The 21,465-nt window shown below is 34.3% G+C and overlaps 1 protein-coding gene and 1 non-coding gene across 3 annotated transcripts; both read right to left on the reverse strand.

Annotated features, from left to right (window-relative positions):
* Positions 1 to 803: 803 nt before the first annotated feature.
* ACTR6 (actin related protein 6) lies at positions 804 to 21,232 on the reverse strand. Of its 2 annotated transcripts, XM_063075912.1 has the most exons (11): positions 21,131 to 21,232; positions 19,190 to 19,307; positions 18,632 to 18,700; positions 17,642 to 17,765; positions 16,169 to 16,304; positions 16,022 to 16,078; positions 9,376 to 9,474; positions 9,202 to 9,280; positions 5,400 to 5,571; positions 3,690 to 3,828; positions 804 to 1,309 (listed from the first exon to the last, which is right to left on the reverse strand). In XM_063075912.1, the coding sequence occupies exons 1-11, from the start codon at positions 21,196 to 21,198 to the stop codon at positions 1,180 to 1,182; spliced, it is 1,191 nt and encodes a 396-aa protein (XP_062931982.1). In that variant the 5' UTR covers positions 21,199 to 21,232; the 3' UTR covers positions 804 to 1,179. The 2 variants fall into 2 exon arrangements, with proteins under 2 accessions (XP_062931982.1, XP_062931984.1); XM_063075914.1 differs by lacking the exon at positions 9,376 to 9,474.
* Positions 8,793 to 8,898, reverse strand: LOC134361462 (U6 spliceosomal RNA). The gene has a single exon (XR_010021461.1). It is a non-coding gene; the product is annotated as a U6 spliceosomal RNA (small nuclear RNA).
* Positions 21,233 to 21,465: the final 233 nt, after the last annotated feature.

Consider the following 21,465-nt stretch of genomic DNA (forward strand, 5'->3'; position numbering starts at 1 on the left):
TATCCCAGCTGTGGTCAAAAGAAGGCTAGGAATTTGATTCATGAGTACAATGACATAAAACTGAAAATATAGGAGTTCAGATATTTTGATGGCAGAACTTTAACATCAGTTTCTAACAGATCCCTAAAGTTACCCTGGTTTTTATCCTTCCTAAGGCTGTTGGCCTAGATTTTTCTTAGATTTCATGAACTATCCTCTGCCCTGCTAAATTTTGTTTTGTTGAAGATACCCCAAATGAGTTTCTACTACTTGCAGTCAAAAGGCCTACCTGATCCATTCATTAATATCACTGTCAGCTGATTCCTTAAATTGGAAAACCAAAGCCTTTAACATCTTAATATGTTTATTGTGAATCATATAAAAGAGACTTTAAAACAAAACATTAACATTTGTATCAAGGGTTTTTGAACAACCCTGAGTTAATTTCAAATTTATTTCCAACCTAAAACACAGTAGAGTAATTTTATGAGTGAAATAATACATTTCTGCCAACATAGTAGTGACCAAAAAATCTTTATTGCATTGGCTTTAGCCTCCCCACTTTTAAATGTACTCTAAATAAATAAACATCATATATGCATAAGACTAGTCTTTCTAACTATAGCATATATAAATAACAATAACAATTCTAAATAAAATTCTTAGTCCTAAAAGAGAAAAATCATATCAGCCTGAAAACACTTTGGCCAATTCCTAGTCAAAGTCACACAAAAAGCTAGTCAGAGAATGGTGCTGATATGATACCACCACCAAGTTCTAAGTTTCAATCCCTGTACCAGCCAGCAAAAAAAAAAAAAAAAAAAAAAAGGTCACAAAAAAACTAAGGAAAACTCAACAATGAGAGAGTTAAGTTTGTGCTTTCTCAGAAATAGCATAAGCATTATTATAACAGCGTAGCTCCCAAATGAAAATATTTACTGCAATAAACTAGCTAAGAAGCCTTTGAAAATAAACAACTGGCTGGCTCATAAGCTCAAGGTCAAGGGTTCAGATCCCCTTACAGGCCAGCCACCAGAAAAAAAAAAAAAAAAAAAATTAGGAATGGATCAAGTATTTACATAAGTTCAAGACTTTATCTTAGGATGAAAGGCATCATAGGTCCTTAACCTACTTCGAAAAGAAAATTGAAATTAAACCTTTCAGTCACAACCAGTCAAGACTTTCATTCAGAAATGTTTTTTAGATATCAAATTTCTCTTCACAGATGCTGTGTCCATTTTCTTCATAATCTTCTCTTGTTACCACCATATCTTCAAAATCATCGTTTTCTGATATCAATTTTCCACCTTCCCAGGCATAAGTAATTGGGCTGAAAATGAAGGTAAAGTAAATGAACCTAGATTTTACAGAACTGAAATGTCTGAAACAATATTTACTAAGTAAAATGTGGCAAACTCTACACAACTTAATTTAACAGATAATCATTAAGGTGTAGAAATAAGCATGTTCACATAGTAGAGCAAACTCAAAAAAAAAGGAACCTTTGTCACCACTACAAAATAGTAAGTGTTCCTTTTTTCCTATGCCATGAATTTATCAACCCTCTACTCCTAATGAAAAAAGAATACAAGCAAAAGATCAAAAGATGCCTAAAAGGAAAAAAAGTTGTCATAACTGAATCTAAATTCTCTGTATGGTAAAGATATGTCCTCTCATTTTTTCTCACAGCAACCCATAAAATAGCTATTATATACTCACATTTTATATATTTGGAAAATGAGCTTCAGAAAGGTTAAGTCTAAAACTATAATTTAGCCTGAAACTAAGATTTAACCCAGAACTGTTTTCACAGTCTGTGCTTTTGCTGCTATACTTTGTTGCCTCTAATAAATGAAAACATTTAGAAAACACAGTGCATGATAAACAATGACATGGTAGGACTCAGTCAATACGTAAAATCTGAGCAGATAAAACATTTAGTTTGGTTTTGCTATCTACAACCAAGATTATACTTTGTGTTATGACTTAATTCTATTTCTACTGTTCCTTTCCTCCAATTCAGTTTCAAATCTGAAAAAGGTAATGAAAAAAGTTAATCAATAAATGTTTTCCTTATTGAGTTTATTACATTTCCTAGACTTTTGTAAAACTACATATACACACACATACACACACATACATATACATATACATATAGCTTTAGAGCATGGTGTTATAACACCAAGGTCAAGGGTTCAGATCCCAGAACCAGCCAGCCACCCCTCACTCCCCTGCAAAAAGCTATGTATATAGAAGTTGTGGACGCATAATAAAGATTTAGTGAATAAAAGAATTAAACCTATTTCTGTGGATCCCTTGGCCTGTAATGTGTGCACGCAGAATAAAAATCCAATGTGCTTCGTACTCTAGAGTATGTGAACATTAATGCTGATATCATTCCAATTATTTAAAAATGGTTTATTCTTTTACCTGACAGCTATAAAAATAAAAATAAAGAGATACAGATGAGGGCCTTCCATTAACTGCTACAGATCTTGAAAAATTCTACTTTACCTTTAAAACAGAACTCTAGAATTAAGAGTCTGGTATGTGGGGTCTTGTTTGCAACTCTGCCACTAACACTAGGGGTGGGTTAGTTAGACATGTAGTTTGGAAAAAACTCCTGATTCAAGGTTAAAAGAACTGGGTTTTAATCTGGCCACTGCTATTAACTCATTGTAAGGCATTTGCCAAGTCATGAGCCCTTGTTTCTTTATGTACAAAGTAGGAATTTTGTTGTTGTTTTTGTGGCTGGCCAGTACGGGGATCCAAACCCATGGCCTTGGTGTTGCAAGGCTGCACTCTAACCAAATCAGCTAACTGGCCAGCCAAAAAAGTACAAATGTTGAACAGGATGATCTGTAAGCCCTTCTTACAGCCCTAAAATTCTACCTTAATTTTTTTTACCACTAAAGTGGAAATTATGCTATCTGATTTTTCTCATAAAACAAGGTAGGGGCTAGACATAATTTTTTTTTTTTTTTAAATGACCAGTAAGGGGATCCTAACCCTTGACTTGGTGTTGTCAGTACCACGCTCTCTGAAGTGAGCTCACTGGCCATCCCTATATAGGGATCCAAACCTGTGGCCTTGGTGTTATTAGCACCACACTCTCCCAAGTGAGCCATGGGCTGGCCCTTAGACATAAAAGTTTTGAATTAAAAAACAAAGTTCCCAAACACCTTATGAATTGACATAACTTATCTTAATGGTTCAATTCTTGTGTGTATATGGATTATTTGGGGTGGGGTGGGGAGGTTTATTTGTTTTTTTGGCAGCTGGCCCATACAGGGATCCAAACCCTTGACATTGGTGTTATAACACCATGCTCTGAGTAACTAGCCAACACTCAATTCTTAAATTTCTATTCTTGATAGAAACTATAAAGAAATGACATGTCTCAGATAAATCAAATGGATTTCTTTTTATTGCTTTGCCTATAAAAATGTCTTAGGAACGAGGACTGATTTACTACATGGAAGTGATCCTATGTTAACTGAGCATCCTTTATGTACCAAACATCATGGCAGGCACTTTACACTTCATCCAATTTAAGTCACTGAAATGTAAGGTTTATCATTTCAATTCTTGAGAGAAGGAAAATGGGGATTCAACAGGTAAAATAAACCTGCTAACATTTTAGAACCAGGCTTTAAACTCAAGTCTGCCTATAGCTTCCGTGTTTTGTTTCTATATAAACCAATGCTTACTTTTCAGGCAGCACAACAGAAACATCATAATCTGTTGGAGTGAGACATCGAACTTCTGAGTAAACCCGATCCCTAAATCCTGGGAAAAGGGAATTTCCTCCTGTCAAAACAATGTTCTTAAAAAAATGCGGCTGCATTTCTTTAGAAGAAAAAAAAGGAGAAAGGGAAGAAAAAGGCATTAGAAAATCTGTTTACTAATCTTTCTGGAAAGATAGGATTAGATAAAAAACCATTAAGGATTACAGTTACTGGTTGGGAAACTACAATTTTTAAGGTCCATTCTAAGATTTGTAATCAGGTTAGAGTTTACACAAATAGAATCATTAAACAGAATGAAATATGACCTCAAAGATCTTGAAAAGAAAAAGCTACAGTGAGTTGCCTGAACTACTATGTAACACATGCAAGCTGTATATAAATGAGTAACATTCTAGTTAGCAGATATTTGATATAATTATCGTTTTCCCCTGCAACGGAGGCAGTCTTGCTGTAGGCTGAGATTGTAAACTACTGTTAAGGATGGAAGGAAGGTCTTTCATGACACTGTAACTTGTCACCCCAAATTTCCATGTTATCTCATTGAGACAGACATATCTATTGTGCAATTATTACCTTAGACAGTGAAAAACACTCACAGTCCATAATAATATTTAAAGAAAGGATCTAAGTGTGAAACCTCATTAAAGTTACATAATGGCAAACATTAAGTGCTGTACAGTTAGCCAATATTAAAAACCTACAATCCACCACTGAGAAATCCATTAGGAATTAATAGGTATTGGCCATCCCACCTAATGCTTCTGTTTACCAAAACAAGTACAGAGTTCCCTTATAATGACATTGAGCCTCACGCCATGACATTAAAGCAGTGTAACATGAGATGCTGTATACATCATAACTGCAATTTCATACAAAATGTGAAATTAATATGAAAATAGCTGTGAAATAATAGTTGTAAAATAATTATGTTAAGGTAATAGCATGTGACTTTTTTTACTATGTTACTTTTTCATACTTTTTTTTTTTAATGAAAGGAAACACATTGCATGTGCTAGATTTTCTCCAATGCCTACACTATTCCTTATGAACTAGGAAGACAAGATATAAAACTACTCTAAAACTCTAGAACATTATTTACTTAAATCATGCTTCAGGGGAACCCAGAACTCACTATGAAGCACCATACTCCAACCTCATTAATCCTGTATGTTAGTCCCAATACAGTCACATGCCGCAAAATGATTTTTCAATGATAGACCACATATATGACAGTGGTTGGAGCAATAGGCTATACCAGATAGCCTAGGTGTGCAGTAGGTTATATTATCGAGGTTTGTGTACACTCTGTGATGTTCATCAAATCAGTCCCATCAATAGCTGAAAACCATTAAATTGTTAAATTATAAATTTCTACTTTGCACAGATTTGGGTTAAATTAAAACTTCTAAAATGAATATGGAAATATAATACTCATGGAGAGATAAATTTCTTCATTTAAACGGACCATAATAACATTTCCTACATCAAATTTATAACACAGGATGAATCAAGGAAGAATTATTTAACTGCATTATAGGATCTGGAAATCTCTGCAAATAAAACAGACTCACCATCTCTCTGAAATTACTTAGAAAAAACCAGGTTCATGGAGTTTATGATTTTTTTTAAATATCATTATTTTTGAACAATTTACTGTAAATATTTATGTACCTTCTGGTAAGTTCTGAATTGAATAGACAATAGCTTCTGGAATTCCCATTTCTTGAATGCCTATATCAGAAGGATTAAAGAGTATTTCTGGAACAGCAAATCTCTCATTAGCCAGACAAAGAATTTGTTCACCAGATTTATATTTTCCACTCAACACCATCTCTTCCCTTGGCTTAAAGAAAAATAAGATAAAAACTTTAAGCTACATTATCTAGCTAACATGACTAATAATATTTAGTAATATGTAATACTAATATATTAACAATGTTCTTAGAAGATTCAGGATTCTCAAAACTTAGAAAAATGTGGCCATCTCTTGTTGCCAAAATCACGCAAATACTTACTGACTCTAACATGGCTATTCCCTCAAAGATAATCTGGCAGCCTTATTCCACACATTTTAAGATAGAAAGAAAAGGATAATGGGGTTGAAGGGGACGACTTCATAATCTACCTGTAATGGTACACTGATTTCAATTTCTAGAAAACCAAGAACATATTCTAAATAAAAAAACATTTACTATTGCTTGTGTTTCTACCACTACTTTCACTCACCTACTTTAGATGTTTACTGGATATTGTGGCTCTATTCTATTAGGATTTTCCCTTTCCCTTGTGCAAAGCTCCTACATTTTAAAATTCTTTACTATTTATTCAATCTCTATTCAAAAATCAGTTTCCAAACGATTTAAGCAAATATACGCCTTTATCCTTGAAATTACCTTACAATGCCAACTGGATGTGAGGCCTATGTATAACAAATACAAACTTTAAACTATAACTCATATTCTTTTGCTATTAATTTTCTGCTAACCCACCCATTCTGTGAGCTGTGTTCCTGAAGGGTCCAGAAAAAATAATCTCCTTCAACAACATTCTACATCATTAAAATAATGGTCCCTCTCAATTTTGCAAAGGATCATCAGCTCTTCTAGATTCAGTGACAGACATTCATTTCATTTGACTTAAATATGCAGTTTTCCTAACAGAGTATATACCAATCCTTTATACAGACATAAAAATACTTTAAATATATAAAAAGAAATATTAATAATTTATTACTAAAGAGTAATGTATATAAAGAATATTATAAGTTCCTTAATATAATCAGTTATCTATTCTCTATTCAGATTCCTCAGAAAGGCTTTTTCTTACTCCCAAATAAAAGGACCCTTTAAATGAAATGGACTATATTATCCTTCACAGGATATCACCCTATATTATCCTTCATAGCCTATATTGTTCATCATTAAATATCTACTACCTAGCATAGAATATAGCCAACAACATGACGATCATTGTATAAAGTATTTTACATACATTATCTCACTGAACTTTCACATAACCCTAAAAGACAAGCATGTTCTCCTTTTATTTATGACGCAACTGGGGTCAGTAAGGTTACAGGACTTGATCAAGGTCATTCATAAATAACCCCAAACACATACACAATATTCATTCCATTATATTGCCACTTTTAATCTGGATATCAATGATTCACATTTCCATCATTTAGGTATTTCCTACTCAAAACACTATTTTTAAATAAAAATATACTGAAAATTACACAATTTTCACAATACTTTAGGAAGAACAAGTATTCCTCACAGAAGTATTCTTCCTTCTCAGACAGAATAGAAAATATTTCCTATAAATATACAATTTCATTTAAAACTAACATTGGCTTAGGCGCCGGCCCGTGGCTCACTTGGGAGAGTGTGGTGCTGACAACACCAAGGCCACAGGTTCGGATCCCTATATAGGGATGGCCGGTTAGCTCACTTCGGAGAGCGTGGTGCTGACAACAACAAGTCAAGGGTTAAGATCCCCTTACTGGCCAAGGGTTAAGATCCCCTTACTGGCCATCTTTAAAACATACAAACAAACTAACTAACATTGGCTTGAATTTAAGGAATATACCTCATTTTGTCAACACTCAAAATAGCCTGAGATGATGCAAATGTAGAGAATTTCAGTTGACAAAAATTAGAGGTTATCTAGTTTATAACCTTGATTTACAGAAGAGCATCATGTGACTTACCCAGGATCAAATATCTAAGGGAAAGAGCCAGAACTAGATATCCTTGTTGAATGTTAGCACTAGAGCCATTAATTGTTAATATGTAATCTGGAAGTACCAATAGTTTCTGTTTTTAACAGTACTATTCCAAAAGGATTTTTGTTTTAAACATAGACAAATGAAGGAATTTATAAGGACCTCCGCAAGTTGCTACTTTAATCAATGCAGGTCATGATTACTGCACAGCCATAATAAATTTAGTTCTGGTACCATTAAAGACATGATCAGTTTGTATTATAATGGCTCTGCAGAAAGTGGTAATCATTAATGATGAGGGCAATTTTATCAATTTAGGTCAGTCAAGGATACACTTTAGTAGGCATTCTCTTTCTGACAAGAAATAAAACTGTGATTTCTGTCAGTTGTAATCAGTATTGGTATTATAGACCTTATTTTGTTATTGTTACTATCATTAGCACTAACAAGTCAAGGTTACAACTTTCCTGCAAGCATTTAAAAAATTCTTGAATAAACTATCAAAGTCTAAGTTTTAATAATATTCTAAGTATAAAGGCTCTCAAATAAATATACTTTTCATTTTATGTAGTATTGTTTTTCTAATTTCATAAATATTTATTAGCTCTCGTCAAAGTTGTTTCATATCAGGCACAATGAAAACAAGTTAATCAAGTATTAAACTCAAAATAAGTTTGGGTTAATCCTATTAACCCAATTATTAACATTATAGGATTAATCCTAATATAAAAACAAAATATAACTTTTTAAATATTAAAAATTGTTTATAATACGATACATACATGATTTAACATGGATTGTGAATAAAGTATAAATTTTAACACTGTCAAAGTAAAGAATCTATTAGTGGATATTTAGGCTGTTCTCAATTTTTCACTATTTTATTATTTTTGGTGGCAGGCTGGTACGGGGATCTGCACCCTTGACCTTGGTGATATATAACACTGCACTCTAACCAAATGAGCTAAGCAGCCAGACTTTTAGTATTTTAAAGTGCACTGCAGTGACTATTATCATAAATTTCTCCTTGTGCAAATGTGCTCTAGTTTCTCACCAAAGATTTTTAACTTCCCAACATCAAGCCAGTAACTAGAAGAACTTCATATTTCCCAAACACAGAACTACCTGAACCAATCAAAGAAAAACAGAAATTATCTTATTTTGATATCCAAGATATACTGTTTCCCAGCACTTTAAAAGTGCATTGGATTTTGCCCTGTTCAACTAACCTGATCCTATCAGACCAAACATGAGTAAAATTTGGCCCTGGGCCAGCTATAATAATTTTCACAACAGGAAAATAACCAATTTCTAACTGGATTTTTTTATTATTATTATTAAACATGGAACATTTCATGGATTTGCGTGTCATCCTTGCCAAGGGCTATGCTTATCTTCTCTGTATCATTCCAATTTTAGTATATGTGCTGCCAAAGCGAGCACTCTAACTGGATTTAAACACATTTTCTTAAGTAAACAGAAATAGGTTAACTGTAATATGGGTAATGATACAGTTTATCTGCAGATCTGTCCCAAGTGCTCTCATTTGGCTGACAGTTCTTTTCCTAAATAAATTTAGTGAACAATTTATTAATCAGATTTATACTTGTGCCTGTAGAAATGATCACCAAGAAGGAAGTCATCAAAACTCTCCAAGATCCTGCCAATGCCAGCTGGATGTGAAATGCTTTTCAAATCTGACTGGTGGTCATTTGAAGAAATAGCATTAATAATTTTTTTAATTACCTTACAAAAGCCCTTTTTAATTGTACTGAAGTCAGGCAAAACATAATCTATCATTACTGTATTTTCTTCTCCTTTCAACCTGGAAAACAAAGTAGAGATTTATGAAATATTTTAACTTTGTGTAATATCACCCAAGCATCAACTTTTCAATTGTTACATTACCATTATACATACTTTGCAATATCCATGTCTCTATAAAAATCCTGAGATACATAGCATACATCTTCTTTTACTTGATTAATCACATGTGTTTCATCCATAACATGTAGCTGCCTAATAGAAATAAAAATTGTAAAATTTGAAATGGAAAAAATTTAAATATAATATAATTATCATTTAAAGTATTTTTTTTCTGGAATTAAATATTCAGGTAACTGTTTTTTTGTAATATTAAATTCTTGAATGTGTAAAATATTTTTAACTTTGTAGAACACTCTTATTTCCATTATCTTATTTAATCCCCACATTTTTCCTCTGAGGGCAGGCACTGGTCCAATTTAATATGAACAGATTCCTGTTACAGTGCCTTAACTCTCTGTACTTTCTTTTCTGATTATGAAAGTATGTGAGTCAGGACACAGTACCTAGCACATAAACGATGTTTGATAAATATTTGATGAGTGAAACAGAGAAAACACAGGCTTAATGTAGATGTAGAAAATACAGATGTTTAAAAAACAGACAATAATGTGAGGTTATTTCCTTTGAATATTTTTCTGTGCACATAGATTTTACTCTGTAGTACATACTTACTTTCTATGTTTTCAACTAAACATTATCTCATGAACATTTTCTTCTGCTATTATTACATATTCTTTAAAAATATGATTTTTTACAGCTTTATAACAGTTGATCCGATGGATTTATTAAAATTATTTATCAATGTTCCTAAAGTTGAAAGTTTAGATCAGGGAGGAAGGATACTTGTGTGTTCATTAACTGGATTTTGGAGTCAAGAGACCTAGGTTTGAATCACAACTTAGTAGCCAAGTTATTTTGTCTCTTTGGGACTCAATCTCTTCAACCCTAAAAAGGTAAGACGACCATCTATTTATCAGAGATGTAAGAAGTAAATGACTCTAATAATACATGTAAAGTGTTTGGCATAATCTCTGTACTCAATAAATAAAAACCATTATTGCTTCTATCTTTTTCTCTCTATAATTAACATCATTATATACCATATTTCATCTTCTCTACGATACACCATTGTACCGATGAAAAGAAAAATGCTAATTAAACAATGATAATTCTAAGGTATCAAGGATTAGAAGATTCATCCCAATTTCAGAGATTAAAATGCAGAAAAGAAGTACAATTTGGAATTGATACAATATACATGGTATTTTTATCTATATCTCTGATTACCTCATTACTTATTCATACTCTGGCACACAGAATATCAAATATTTTTAGTCTCTTGGTATATGCCAAATTGTTTACTAGAAAAGTTATTTCAAGTTATGCTATGATCAGCATCCAATATGAGTGTCCATGTAACAAATCTGCAACATCATTTTTTGAAAAAAAAAACAATTAGGATTATAAAAATGATACTTTTTTTAAAAAAATTAATTTATTTTGGCGGCTGGCTGGTACAGGGACCTTCGTGTTATCAGCACCATGTTCTAATCAACTGCGTAAATGGCCAGTCCCCAAAATGGTATATTAATTGGTATTTTCTCTACTAAGTAAGTGCCACAAGGAAGAATTCTTGTCTGTTTTGTTCATCATGTATCTCAAGATCCTAAATACTCAATAAATATGTGCAAAATTGAATCTCTGATTACTATAGGAGTTTAACATTTTTATGTTTAATATTTTAACATAAAGAATTATCCATTTGGATCCCTTAACTGTATGTAACTCCCTAAGAATGATCTATTTGTGAAAATGACCACTTTTCTGAGAAGCATTTAAACATTTTATACTGAGGCAGTTTTTCTTATGAATTGATAAGTGCTGCTAATATATTAAAGATAACAACAGTGCAGCATATTTGTTTCAATTTATTTCTCATGTTTATGTTTACTCAGTTTTGTCTACACAGGCTTTTAATGTACATAAGGTAGGCTGGTTGATTTCTTTCTTTCTTTTCTTTCCTCCCTTCCTTCCTTCATTTCTTTATTTATGACAGCTGGCCAGTACAGGGATATGAACTCAATATAACTTGGTGTTGTAAGGCTGTGCTTTAACCAGTGTGGAAGATACCAACATTAATAAAGCAAAGGTAGTTTTAGCATGGCCACAGCCCGGTAGTTTAAGGAATCGCCTAACTTTTTAGAACTGCACATAGAAATGCTAAGCTTGGGAAAAACAGAAAACTTTCCCAGGACTAAAGTCTCTGTTGTAGGTTAAAAAAATTGTGACACAGCAAAAATGCTTGCTCTAAGGGCAGATGTCCTTGGTGCAGCTAAACCTTATCAGGGGAAAGTACAACAATTATCTCATTGTTCTTTTGGTAACCACCTATGTTCCTTTTCTGTAACTTTCTTGCCTGGAGAATAAAAACGGAGAGAAAACCTGATTCGGGGCTATTCCTGGGATCTTTCTTCTCTTGAAAGAATTATTGCTGGGTGTAACAGCTTCAGGCCTCTCACTGCTCTGGAGAAATGGGCTTTGAGTAATCCTTTGTGTCTCCGTCTCCGTCACCCTGAGAGAGGTGACAACCAGCTCTGTACATAAGGTTTTAAAAAAAATTTACAGTGTTGATAACACTAACGTCAAAGGTTTGGATCCCTGTACTGGCCAGCTGCCAAAAAAAAAAAAAGTTGTATGTAGGAAAATATATCCTTTGTTATTTCTTCCATTATTCTTATGCTTAGCGACTCAGTTACATACTTTCTGGTGTGGTTTTTTAATTTAATTTTTCATTTTAACATTCTTGTACATATTTCTGTGGTAGTGTGTTATTTCAATACATGCATATTTACTTTAATATTTGTCTTAAATCTATTTGAACTGTACTTTCACATATGAAGCAAAGTAAAATTTTGCTTTTTATCCAAATAGCCAACTTTCTCTGTATCCTTTCCTGAATAATTAATCCCCTTCTCATTGGTTTCTGATGCTTTCTATAATGTATACTATTTTCTCTTTTTTACATATACTGTTTGGTTCAGGATTAACTATTCAGTCTCAGTGATCTGTCAGTTCCTTTGCATACAAGTATCACCTTAATTTAATTATCCCGTTTTAAATTTTTTTATCTTCTACTATAAAGTCTTCTTCCGCTATTCTTTTTTATAAATATTTCTAGCTATTCCTACCAACTTGTTCTCTTCAAAGTTGAAGTTCAATAGACTTGATTTTTTAAATATATAATTTTTATCATTCAGAATGGAGAAGTGGTTAAGTGTACAGGCTCTGGACCCAAATTGCCTGGGTTTTGGTTAATGTCCTCACCTGTCTCAACCTTCTCTTCTTTTCAAATTTGCTCTTTATAAGTGACTGGGGGTAGGGAACTAAATATCTAAACTTAATGATACTGAGTGCAATTTTATTTGGTTCTACAGTGAATGACATTTGTATAATCATAACGTTGTAAATTTTATTTATGAGTTTACTATTTTTATCTTGTTTTATTTATTTACTTATTATTTTTTGTTGTTTACTATTTTTAGAATGAATCTATAAGTAAGGCAAGAAAGATTTAACTATAGTAAAAAGTAGCATGTAAATGTTATAAATCTCAATAATTAAAAGAAATGGAGGCTGGCCTGCTGGCTCAGTTGGTTAGAGCACAGTGTTAGAACACAAAGGTCAAAGATTCAGATCCCCGTACCAACCAGCCGACAAAAAAAAAGGAACAGTACAGCATTATGCTTAATGGGAAAAGTCAGTCTCCAAAGGTTATATGATTCTGGTTTTGTAATACTCTCGAAATAACAAAAATATAGAGATGGAAAGCAGATTAGCAGTTGCCAGGGGACACTGATGGGAGTGGGGGAGCAAACACACAAGAGTACTTGAAAAAGTTCACAGAAAAATAGAATTAAAAGATAATATAAATCTTTCCATGAGTTTTTTGAAGTACCCTCATAGGAGTTCCTTTGTGGTGATGCAACAACACAAAGTTTCTATATCTTAATCGTGACGGTGATTACACAAGGCTATACATGGGATAAAAGCGCACTGGACTGAGTATACACCTACATGAATAAATGCACGCAAAAACTGGTGAAAACTGAATACAGTCTGTGGTCCAGTTACCAGTATTGAATCATCAGTGTCAATTTCATTTTTTTGATATTGCACTACACATACAAGATGTCAGTAAGGATACACAAGACTCTATGTACTATTTTTGCAACTTCCTGAGTCTGTAATTATTTCAAAATTAAAAAATTGTTTAAAAAGTACTAAGGCTAGAGGGGATGAGGACTGGAGGTAATGGCTAAGGGCAGTAAGTTTCTTTTTTTTAATGAAAATATTCTAAAATTCATTGTGGTGATAGATGTATACACTAAACGCCACTGAAAATGTATACTTTAAATGGCTAAATTCTATGGTATATGAATTATATCTCAATAAAGCCGTTAAGGATTGGCCCATTAGCTCAGTTGGTTAGAGCACAGCCTTATAACACCAAGGTCACAGGTTCGGATCCCTGTACAGGCCAGCTGCCAAAAAGAAAAAAAAGGTGGTTAAAAAATAGTAATGAAACAACTGACAGAATAAAGGAGGAGGAGGAGGAAGGAAAGATTGAGGAAATATAGATCCACTTATTTTTTCACATAGCACATAGAGAGCAAAGAGATACTGAAAGTATCATCCTATCCAAAGTTAATATAGGGACTTCCAAACAAGATGGCAGAATAGATGGTCCCCAGCATCGCCCTCTCCCACAATCAACCAATTTACAACTATTAAAAAGCAACAAATGTCAAGCTGTGGCCACTAGAACTCAGGGGAGGAGGAGAAGAGACCTATGGAGTTCATGAAGGCAGAAGGAAGAAAGGACTGCTCCCACCATTTCGAGCCCCAAACATTTAAAGGCTGGCCCTGGTAAGCACACAGAGCAAGAGATAGCAAAAGCCGCAGCTGTACCCTTCCTATGAAGTTGCTTGGAGGATACAGGGGAGAGGAGGGCTTGTGGCCCCCAGGCCAGCAAGACCACTAACATGGTTTCCGTGGACCCACATATGGACAAGGGGCCACAGACAACTGAAAAAAGGAGCCGCTCAGAGGCCAGTGAGTCATCTCAAGAGACGGGTGCATGGCCCGTCCCATGGGAAATGTTTGGAGTGCAGAAGGTGGGAGAGCAAGGCCCACTGGCAGAACATGGGGGCACAGCATAGATAGCTGATCTGCCCCCCAGTCAGCACAGGACCAGTCAGTGGAGACTGGTCAGGAATATAGGACTGCAGGGGGTGCAGTTTGCTGAAAAGACTCAGGCCAAGACAAAAGTTTCCACACAACCCAGGTGTACCAGACCTCACGAGAACCAGAAGTGCTTACAAGGTCAACAATTAAAACCTAAGCTGCACAAAAAGCCTTCACCAGAGAATCAGCAGCAAAGCAGTAATTTAGCTCAACCACAGGGCTCAAGTGCTGGTCCCCACAGGAAGTTCCCCTATTTTAGAAGTAAGCATAGGACAACAAATTAGTTCCAGTGCAGAGCTGAAGCAATGGGAATAGCATAATCCAACATAGAACTGAAAGAAAAAAACACAAAACCCACAGATCAGAGACAAAGTTCTGATATTAACCAGTAAAGGTCTAACACAACCAAAGAACACATATAAAACTGAGAAGGACCAGAAGCCCCCCAGGCTCCCAAGCCAGGGTGGGGAGAGGGCCAAGGACTTCAGCCATGCACCCCGACATCCGCATCCAGCCCAGCAACGACCACCAGGCCAGTGCTGGAAGTGCCCTGGGCTCCCAAGCCGGTGGGGAGTGGGGGGAGCTGCAAGGGCCTCAGCCACAACCCCCCTGAAGTCTGCATCTTGCCCGGCTGTGACCGAGCCACCACAGAAGCCCCCTGGGTTCCCCTGCTCGAATGAAGGGGGTGTCACAGGCCTTGACCATGCTCCCCCTCCCTCCTTCCTCCTTCTCCCACCATATCCCCTCCCTTTCCCCTCCCCCAACTGCTCCACATCTTAGAATGTAAAAAATAAATAACTTTTTTAAAAAATCCAAAACAAAACAAAAAAAAAAAGTTAATGTGGCAAGAAATTGAGATTTAAGAATCCTACTTACCTTTTTAAACACAATAAAACTAAAAATATTAGCATAAATAAAATTTAGGATGCAGGAGAATAGTTGGGAGATGGCTAACTGCACTAAATTCCTCATTTTTTTTTTTTTAAAAAGATGACCGGTAAGGGGATCTTAACCCTTGACTTGGTGTTGTCAGCACCACGCTCAGCCATTGAGCCAACCGGCCATCCCTATATAGGATCCGAACCCGTGGCCTTGGTGTTATCAGTACCGCACTCTCCCGAGTGAGCCACGGGCCGGCCCTAAATTCCTCATTTTTTAATAGTGGACAGTCAACTAATATTGGTTAATCAAGAAACACAAATATCATTATATTATGGGTCTTCAAAAAGTTCACAGAAACATTGATATTATCTTTTAATTCTGTTATTCCATGAATTTTTTGAAGTACCTTCATATTATTAAAGATTACAGAAGATAAAAAAATAAAGCTTTCTGATTTGAACATCATTAGGATTTATAAAAGTGATACAGGTTTTCAAGCAATAATATACAATTGCTACCTGTAGTTACAACTAAAGGTAAGAAAGTTTTAAATTACTTTAAAAAGTTCATCTCCAGTACTCCATCTTCCCAAAGAATCAAAGCTAAATATTACCTGTAAGATATGATCTCCTTTAGATGGTTGGTTAAGAGTTTTCCTCCCACATTTATCCTAAAGGGGAGAATTAAAATTTGGTTCAGTCATCACACATTTCATTCTGTTTCTTCCTAAGAAATAACATGAAAATTAACTGCAACTCACCGAATAATTGCTTCTTTTTTCTTTTTACTTCTACAATAAGGAACTATATGTGTAAAGGAATATCCACTATCTACAATGATACAACATAATTCGGAAGGATTATCTCGGAAATACCTATGTGCACTGAGAGCCCCAGCTAGTAAAAAAAAAAAAAGATAAAGAAAATGAACACATTAAATAAAAATATAAGATTCATTTAAAGCAATAAAGAAAGATAGCAAACTAAGGCAAGCACGAAGACAAAACTTTTCCATTTAATTATTAGAAAAATATTAATTTATAATAATATTCCTGTCACAAGATCTTTGTAGTGTTTAAACTTTAAAACATCACACTTATGTGGTAAATAAGAAAAATCTGTGATCAGTTTTTGAAGGTAAATATTCATTTCATAGCTTTTGGTAATTATTACAACAGCAGCTAATTTTTACTGAGTATTTATTACGTGTTAGGCTCTATTCTAAACTCTATATAATGAGTTTATCTTTTAATACTCACAACAATCCCACTTTACACATAAGGAATCTGAAGCACAGAGAAGTAAAGTAATGTGCCCAAGGTTACATAATTAGGAAGTAGCAGAGCCAGGATTCAAGTCAAGGCAGTATGGCTTTAGAGCAGGGTTTCTCAACCTTGGAACTGCTGACATTTGGGGTTGGAAAACTCCTTGGTGTTGGGGGCTGTCCTGTGCATTGTAGGAAGGTTAGCAGCATCTGTGGCCTTTACCCTCTATATGCCAGTATTACTCTCCCAATTGGGACAACCAAAAATGTCTCAAGACACTGCCAAACGTCCTGTGGGAAGCAAAATCACCTTTGATTGAGAACGCATCTAGAGATTGTGCTTTTAAACACTATAGTATATTGCGGCTTATATAGACTTAAATTCTCCAAGCTAAATATTTAAATATTTTCATTGTATACAACCATGTAATAATATCCTAGCCTGTAATAAACTTGCTTCTTAGGTGATATTTACAGATTGTTTTCCCTCTTATTGGCAGCCTAAGCTATTAACATTATTTCAAACAATAATAATAATAGTAAACATATCAATGACAGAAAAGATAACTACCTCAGAATAATCTTTCAGAGATTAGAAATATGTGACTAGTAATTTCATTAAGGAGAAATATCATGTTAGCAAAAAAGATAAACAGAGAGTTTTGACTATATAATCTCTAAGGATCCATCTAGTTTAAAATTCCATGTTTGGGCTAGCCAGTTAGCTCACTTGGTAGAGCATGGTGCTGATAACACCAAGGTCAAGGGTTCCAAGGCCACCTACCAGCCAGCCACCAAAAAAATAAAAAATAAGTTAAAATAAAATAATAATAATAATAAAATAAAATTCCATGTTTTATTTCCTTCATACCTAAAGAATGGCATCCAGTATTCAGGGATTTTAAGAGTTTCTTTACCCTATTCATACCCATATTTATATAACTCAATTTCAATGAAAACTTTAACTCACCATTTACTCTTAATACTGCTTGGAACTGATATTCTTCAAATAGAATTTCATTCATTGACTCTTGAATTGAAGTGAAGTTAAAATATGGTTCTGTGATAATAATATTAGTATCTAAAAAATCAACCTATGGGAGAAAAAAAATCCCCAAAGTTTTGTAATTTGTATGATTATTAACACATATTTCACGTATATAAACAAAATTATTTAATCCTCACAATAATCCTAATGAGATGTTTTATTATTACTCATATTAACAGATAAGCAAACTGAGGCATAGAAAAGTCGATTAAGTTATCAAGGTTCATATAGCTACTTAGCAACATAGCTAGAATTTGAACCCAGGAAGTGTGGTTACAGAATCCATGCACTTAACTATTATGCAATTTTACTTCTCTTAATGGTAGCATTAATAAAATAATGGTAGTCAAATTGTTGAAAGATAATTATGCAAAAATAAAGAATGACATAACCACCAAGTGTTGGGGCTGTTATTTTGTTTTTAAAAGGAAAAAGGCAAGAAGCTGCCATATATTTAAAGTCCATGTAATTTTTTCCCACACATTCTTGGGAAGTACTATATTAAAACTTGAACATTTTCTCAGTATACCTATAGTCACACTATTGACATTAAAAGCATAAAATTCTCTTGTAACATTCACACATTCAGATATGTAGGCAAAAATATTTTATCGTGAAAATGAAAATGATATATAGTACATTGGTCTAATAATAGTAGAAATCTGAAGTAAAATTTTAATCTTGAGTTTCATATAGACTATCTCTACTCAACCTCCACTACAACATGGAAATTATATTCACTTGCATTTATTAAATATTTAGAAAATCAAAGCTTGACAAAACTATATTTAAGTGACTAAAATATGTATTGGAAACATATTCATAAGTTTACAAATCTTAAAATATAAGTTCTAATTTTTCATTCAAATAAGACATGGAAATAGAATTTGAATACATACTCTAACTTGTTACCTGATACATTTCTTTTCCAAAAAGGTAATCCCAAACTTGTCTTTGAACATCCCAGTTCACCAAGTATCCCTAAAAAAATTTTTTATAAAATTTAATTATCAAGACTATTTTAACAATTTTTAAAAATTAGATTAATATATTCTACGTCATTAATTTTAATTCTTTATGGTTACCATTTCCAGTCTAATGTTTTAAAAGTTCAAAAAATTACAAATTAACAATAACTAAAATTTCAAGGGTTCAAAAGAGTTCACACCAATATACAGAGATGCCTCTCTATACTTTTCTTAAATGAATGTGTGCATAGCACTTAGATTTAACCTAGGTAAAATTCAGTACTCACAATTAGTAACTAAATCACAGACATTTATTTTGAACAAAATAATTTAATTTCAATTTTTGGTTTTAATTATATCTTATTTAAAACTTAAGTCACCTTTTCTCAGAGATCTAAAAATATTTTCATACATACACACACAGTCTTATATATACAATTGAAAATTGTCTTTAAATTTAGGTCTACAATGCTATGAATTGTAGACAACATAATTAGATTACCTTTTGAAAAGGAAGGATGTAAAAGAGTCCAGAAGGGTCTTTTATTTCATCTATCTGATTAGCAGTAAAAGTTTTAAGACGTGCTGTTTTTGACCTGAACTGACAGTTAGGAATAACCCTAGAAACAAAGAAACAAATAATATAATAATCCCCTAAAAATTTAGTTCCTAAAAATATCCTTACATAACCATCACCATTGATTAGTACATCCAAAAGATTAGTATATCCAAAACGAATGTTTCTCATTTTGTTTTCAAATAATAAAAAAAGCCCTTTTTTAAAAAAAGATTCCAGTATGTAACAGGTTTTTTTTTTTTTTTTTTTTTAAATTCCCCTCATTCACTTGAGATGTAACAGGTTCTATACTGGACCCTTTATCTTTCTCAAATAATCCTCAAGACATCCTTACAGGTAGGTATTGGTTGTGCCACTACAAAGATGAGAACTAAAGCTTTGGTAAAGGTCCCAGCCTTTCTGGCTTTAATGTGGAAATTCTTAGTATCATTCTGGTAAAATATTAACAAGTTCAAAATTCGAGCCATAAAGCTAAGTTTCTTTGAAGCCAAAGATTTTCAATCAGCAAGATGCTATAGGGTACAAAAGTAGAAACTAAGTTTAAATACCGCTGCTGCCCATCTGGAGCTTACTATCTGATTAGAAAGACAAATTAGAACCATTATCAATCACACACACGTGCATACAAACATATATATGATGTCTTTTGTAACCTACTTATACACTATACTTGCCAGCATTTTCTCTACATCTTTAAATATTCTTTGAGTACATAATTTTAAGCTGCCTTACTGTCAATCTCAGTTGTATGAGGGTACTTCAGAAAGTTCGCGGAAAAATAGAATTAAAAGATAATATGAATGTTTCTTCGAACTTTTTGAAGTACCCTCACATTACAGTGTATTTAGGCAATTTGCTATACTTGATTGTTTAGCTTGTTTCCCATTTTTTTGCTACCCACCGTACACAATGTCTATGAATAATACAGAGCATCCTTGTACTTACTCTTATCAAGTACCTTAATTCCTTAGGAAATAAAAATAGAATTGCTGTGTCGAAGCGTATGAATGATCATACACATTGCCAAAATGTTTTCCAGAAAAACTGTAACAATTTACATTCCTGGGCCGGCCCGTGGCTCACTCGGGAGAGTGCGGTGCTAATAACACCAAGGCCCCCGGTTCGGATCCCATATACGGATGGCCGGTTCGCTCACTGGGTGAGCGTGGTGCTGACCACACCAAGTCAAGGGTTAAGATCCCCTTACCGGTCATCTTTAAAAAAAAAAAAAAAAAACAATTTACATTCCTACTCAGTTTTGATTTCCCTTTTTAAAAAAGAAATGAAAAAGAGGAAAAGGAGACGAGGAAAGAAAAAGAAAAAAAAAGATCCTCTGTGAATTCAAGTTTACTATTTATTCAAACATACAGATCTCATGAATATACACCATATGAATGCCACTGTAGTATTTCTGTTTAACTGATCTTATCAACCAGGTCAGCTAGTGAGCCAAAGCCTTCAAATTACAGTGGATTTTAGACTTTGGGGGGGTCCTGGGATCTTTTGAGGATCTGATGAAACCTACAATCGCATTTCCAGGTTAATGCATATACACCCAAAATGTTGTGCACAATTTCTGAAGGTTCATGAACTTTGTCTACGGACCCCTCTCTCAGGAACGCATCTTTAGAAGCCTGTTTTCTCGGCTATTTCCTGTTACAAAATGAAACACATCCCACTTCCTGGAGCTGAGCAGCCCAAAACTAAAACCCAAATCAATCACAGTTCAAACCATCACAACCACCCCGCGAGCCAAGGTGAGGGCCGCGCGGGGGCGTTTACGATTCTCTGACGTCCGGAGATGAAGCTTAGCATGTGAAACTACTAGGCGTAAGGTCTTGTCACTCAGGGAAAGCGAACACTTACGAGACGTTTTCATGGCTGTAACCAATTTTGGCGTTGTAGGCTCCGTTATCCAGCACTAAAGTAGTCATTTTGGCAAGAGCCACATAACAGCTACCAACGCTTTCCTCTTCCGACCCTTCTGCTCAGGCTTCTTCCGCCGCTCTATGGTTTGCTGGGCGGAGCGTTAGGGCACGCTTCTGGTAACCCTAGCAACGGAGGACGCCGGAAGTCGGAGACTGCGAGCGATGGTCCGCGAACACCCACTGTTTCCAAGCCTCATTAATCTGTTTAGTTGGTGGCGAGATTCGACAAACGAAGTGCTTTCTGGCCCATTTCTTATTTGTTCTTTACTGCGC

The sequence above is a fragment of the Cynocephalus volans genome, chromosome 12 (assembly GCF_027409185.1).
Source record: "Cynocephalus volans isolate mCynVol1 chromosome 12, mCynVol1.pri, whole genome shotgun sequence".
NCBI lineage: Eukaryota > Metazoa > Chordata > Mammalia > Dermoptera > Cynocephalidae > Cynocephalus > Cynocephalus volans.

Coding starts and splice junctions, on each gene's coding strand:
- ACTR6 (XM_063075912.1), bottom strand. CDS start 21,198: ATGACTACTTTAGTGCTGGATAACGGAGCCTACAACGCCAAAATTGGT. Junction 18,701..19,189: donor ACATCCTTCCTTTTCAAAAG/GTAATCTAATTA, acceptor AAATTTTTTTAG/GGATACTTGGTGAACTGGGA. Junction 5,572..9,201: donor TTAAAAAGGGCTTTTGTAAG/GTAATTAAAAAA, acceptor TTTTTCTTTAAG/CCAAGGGAAGAGATGGTGTT.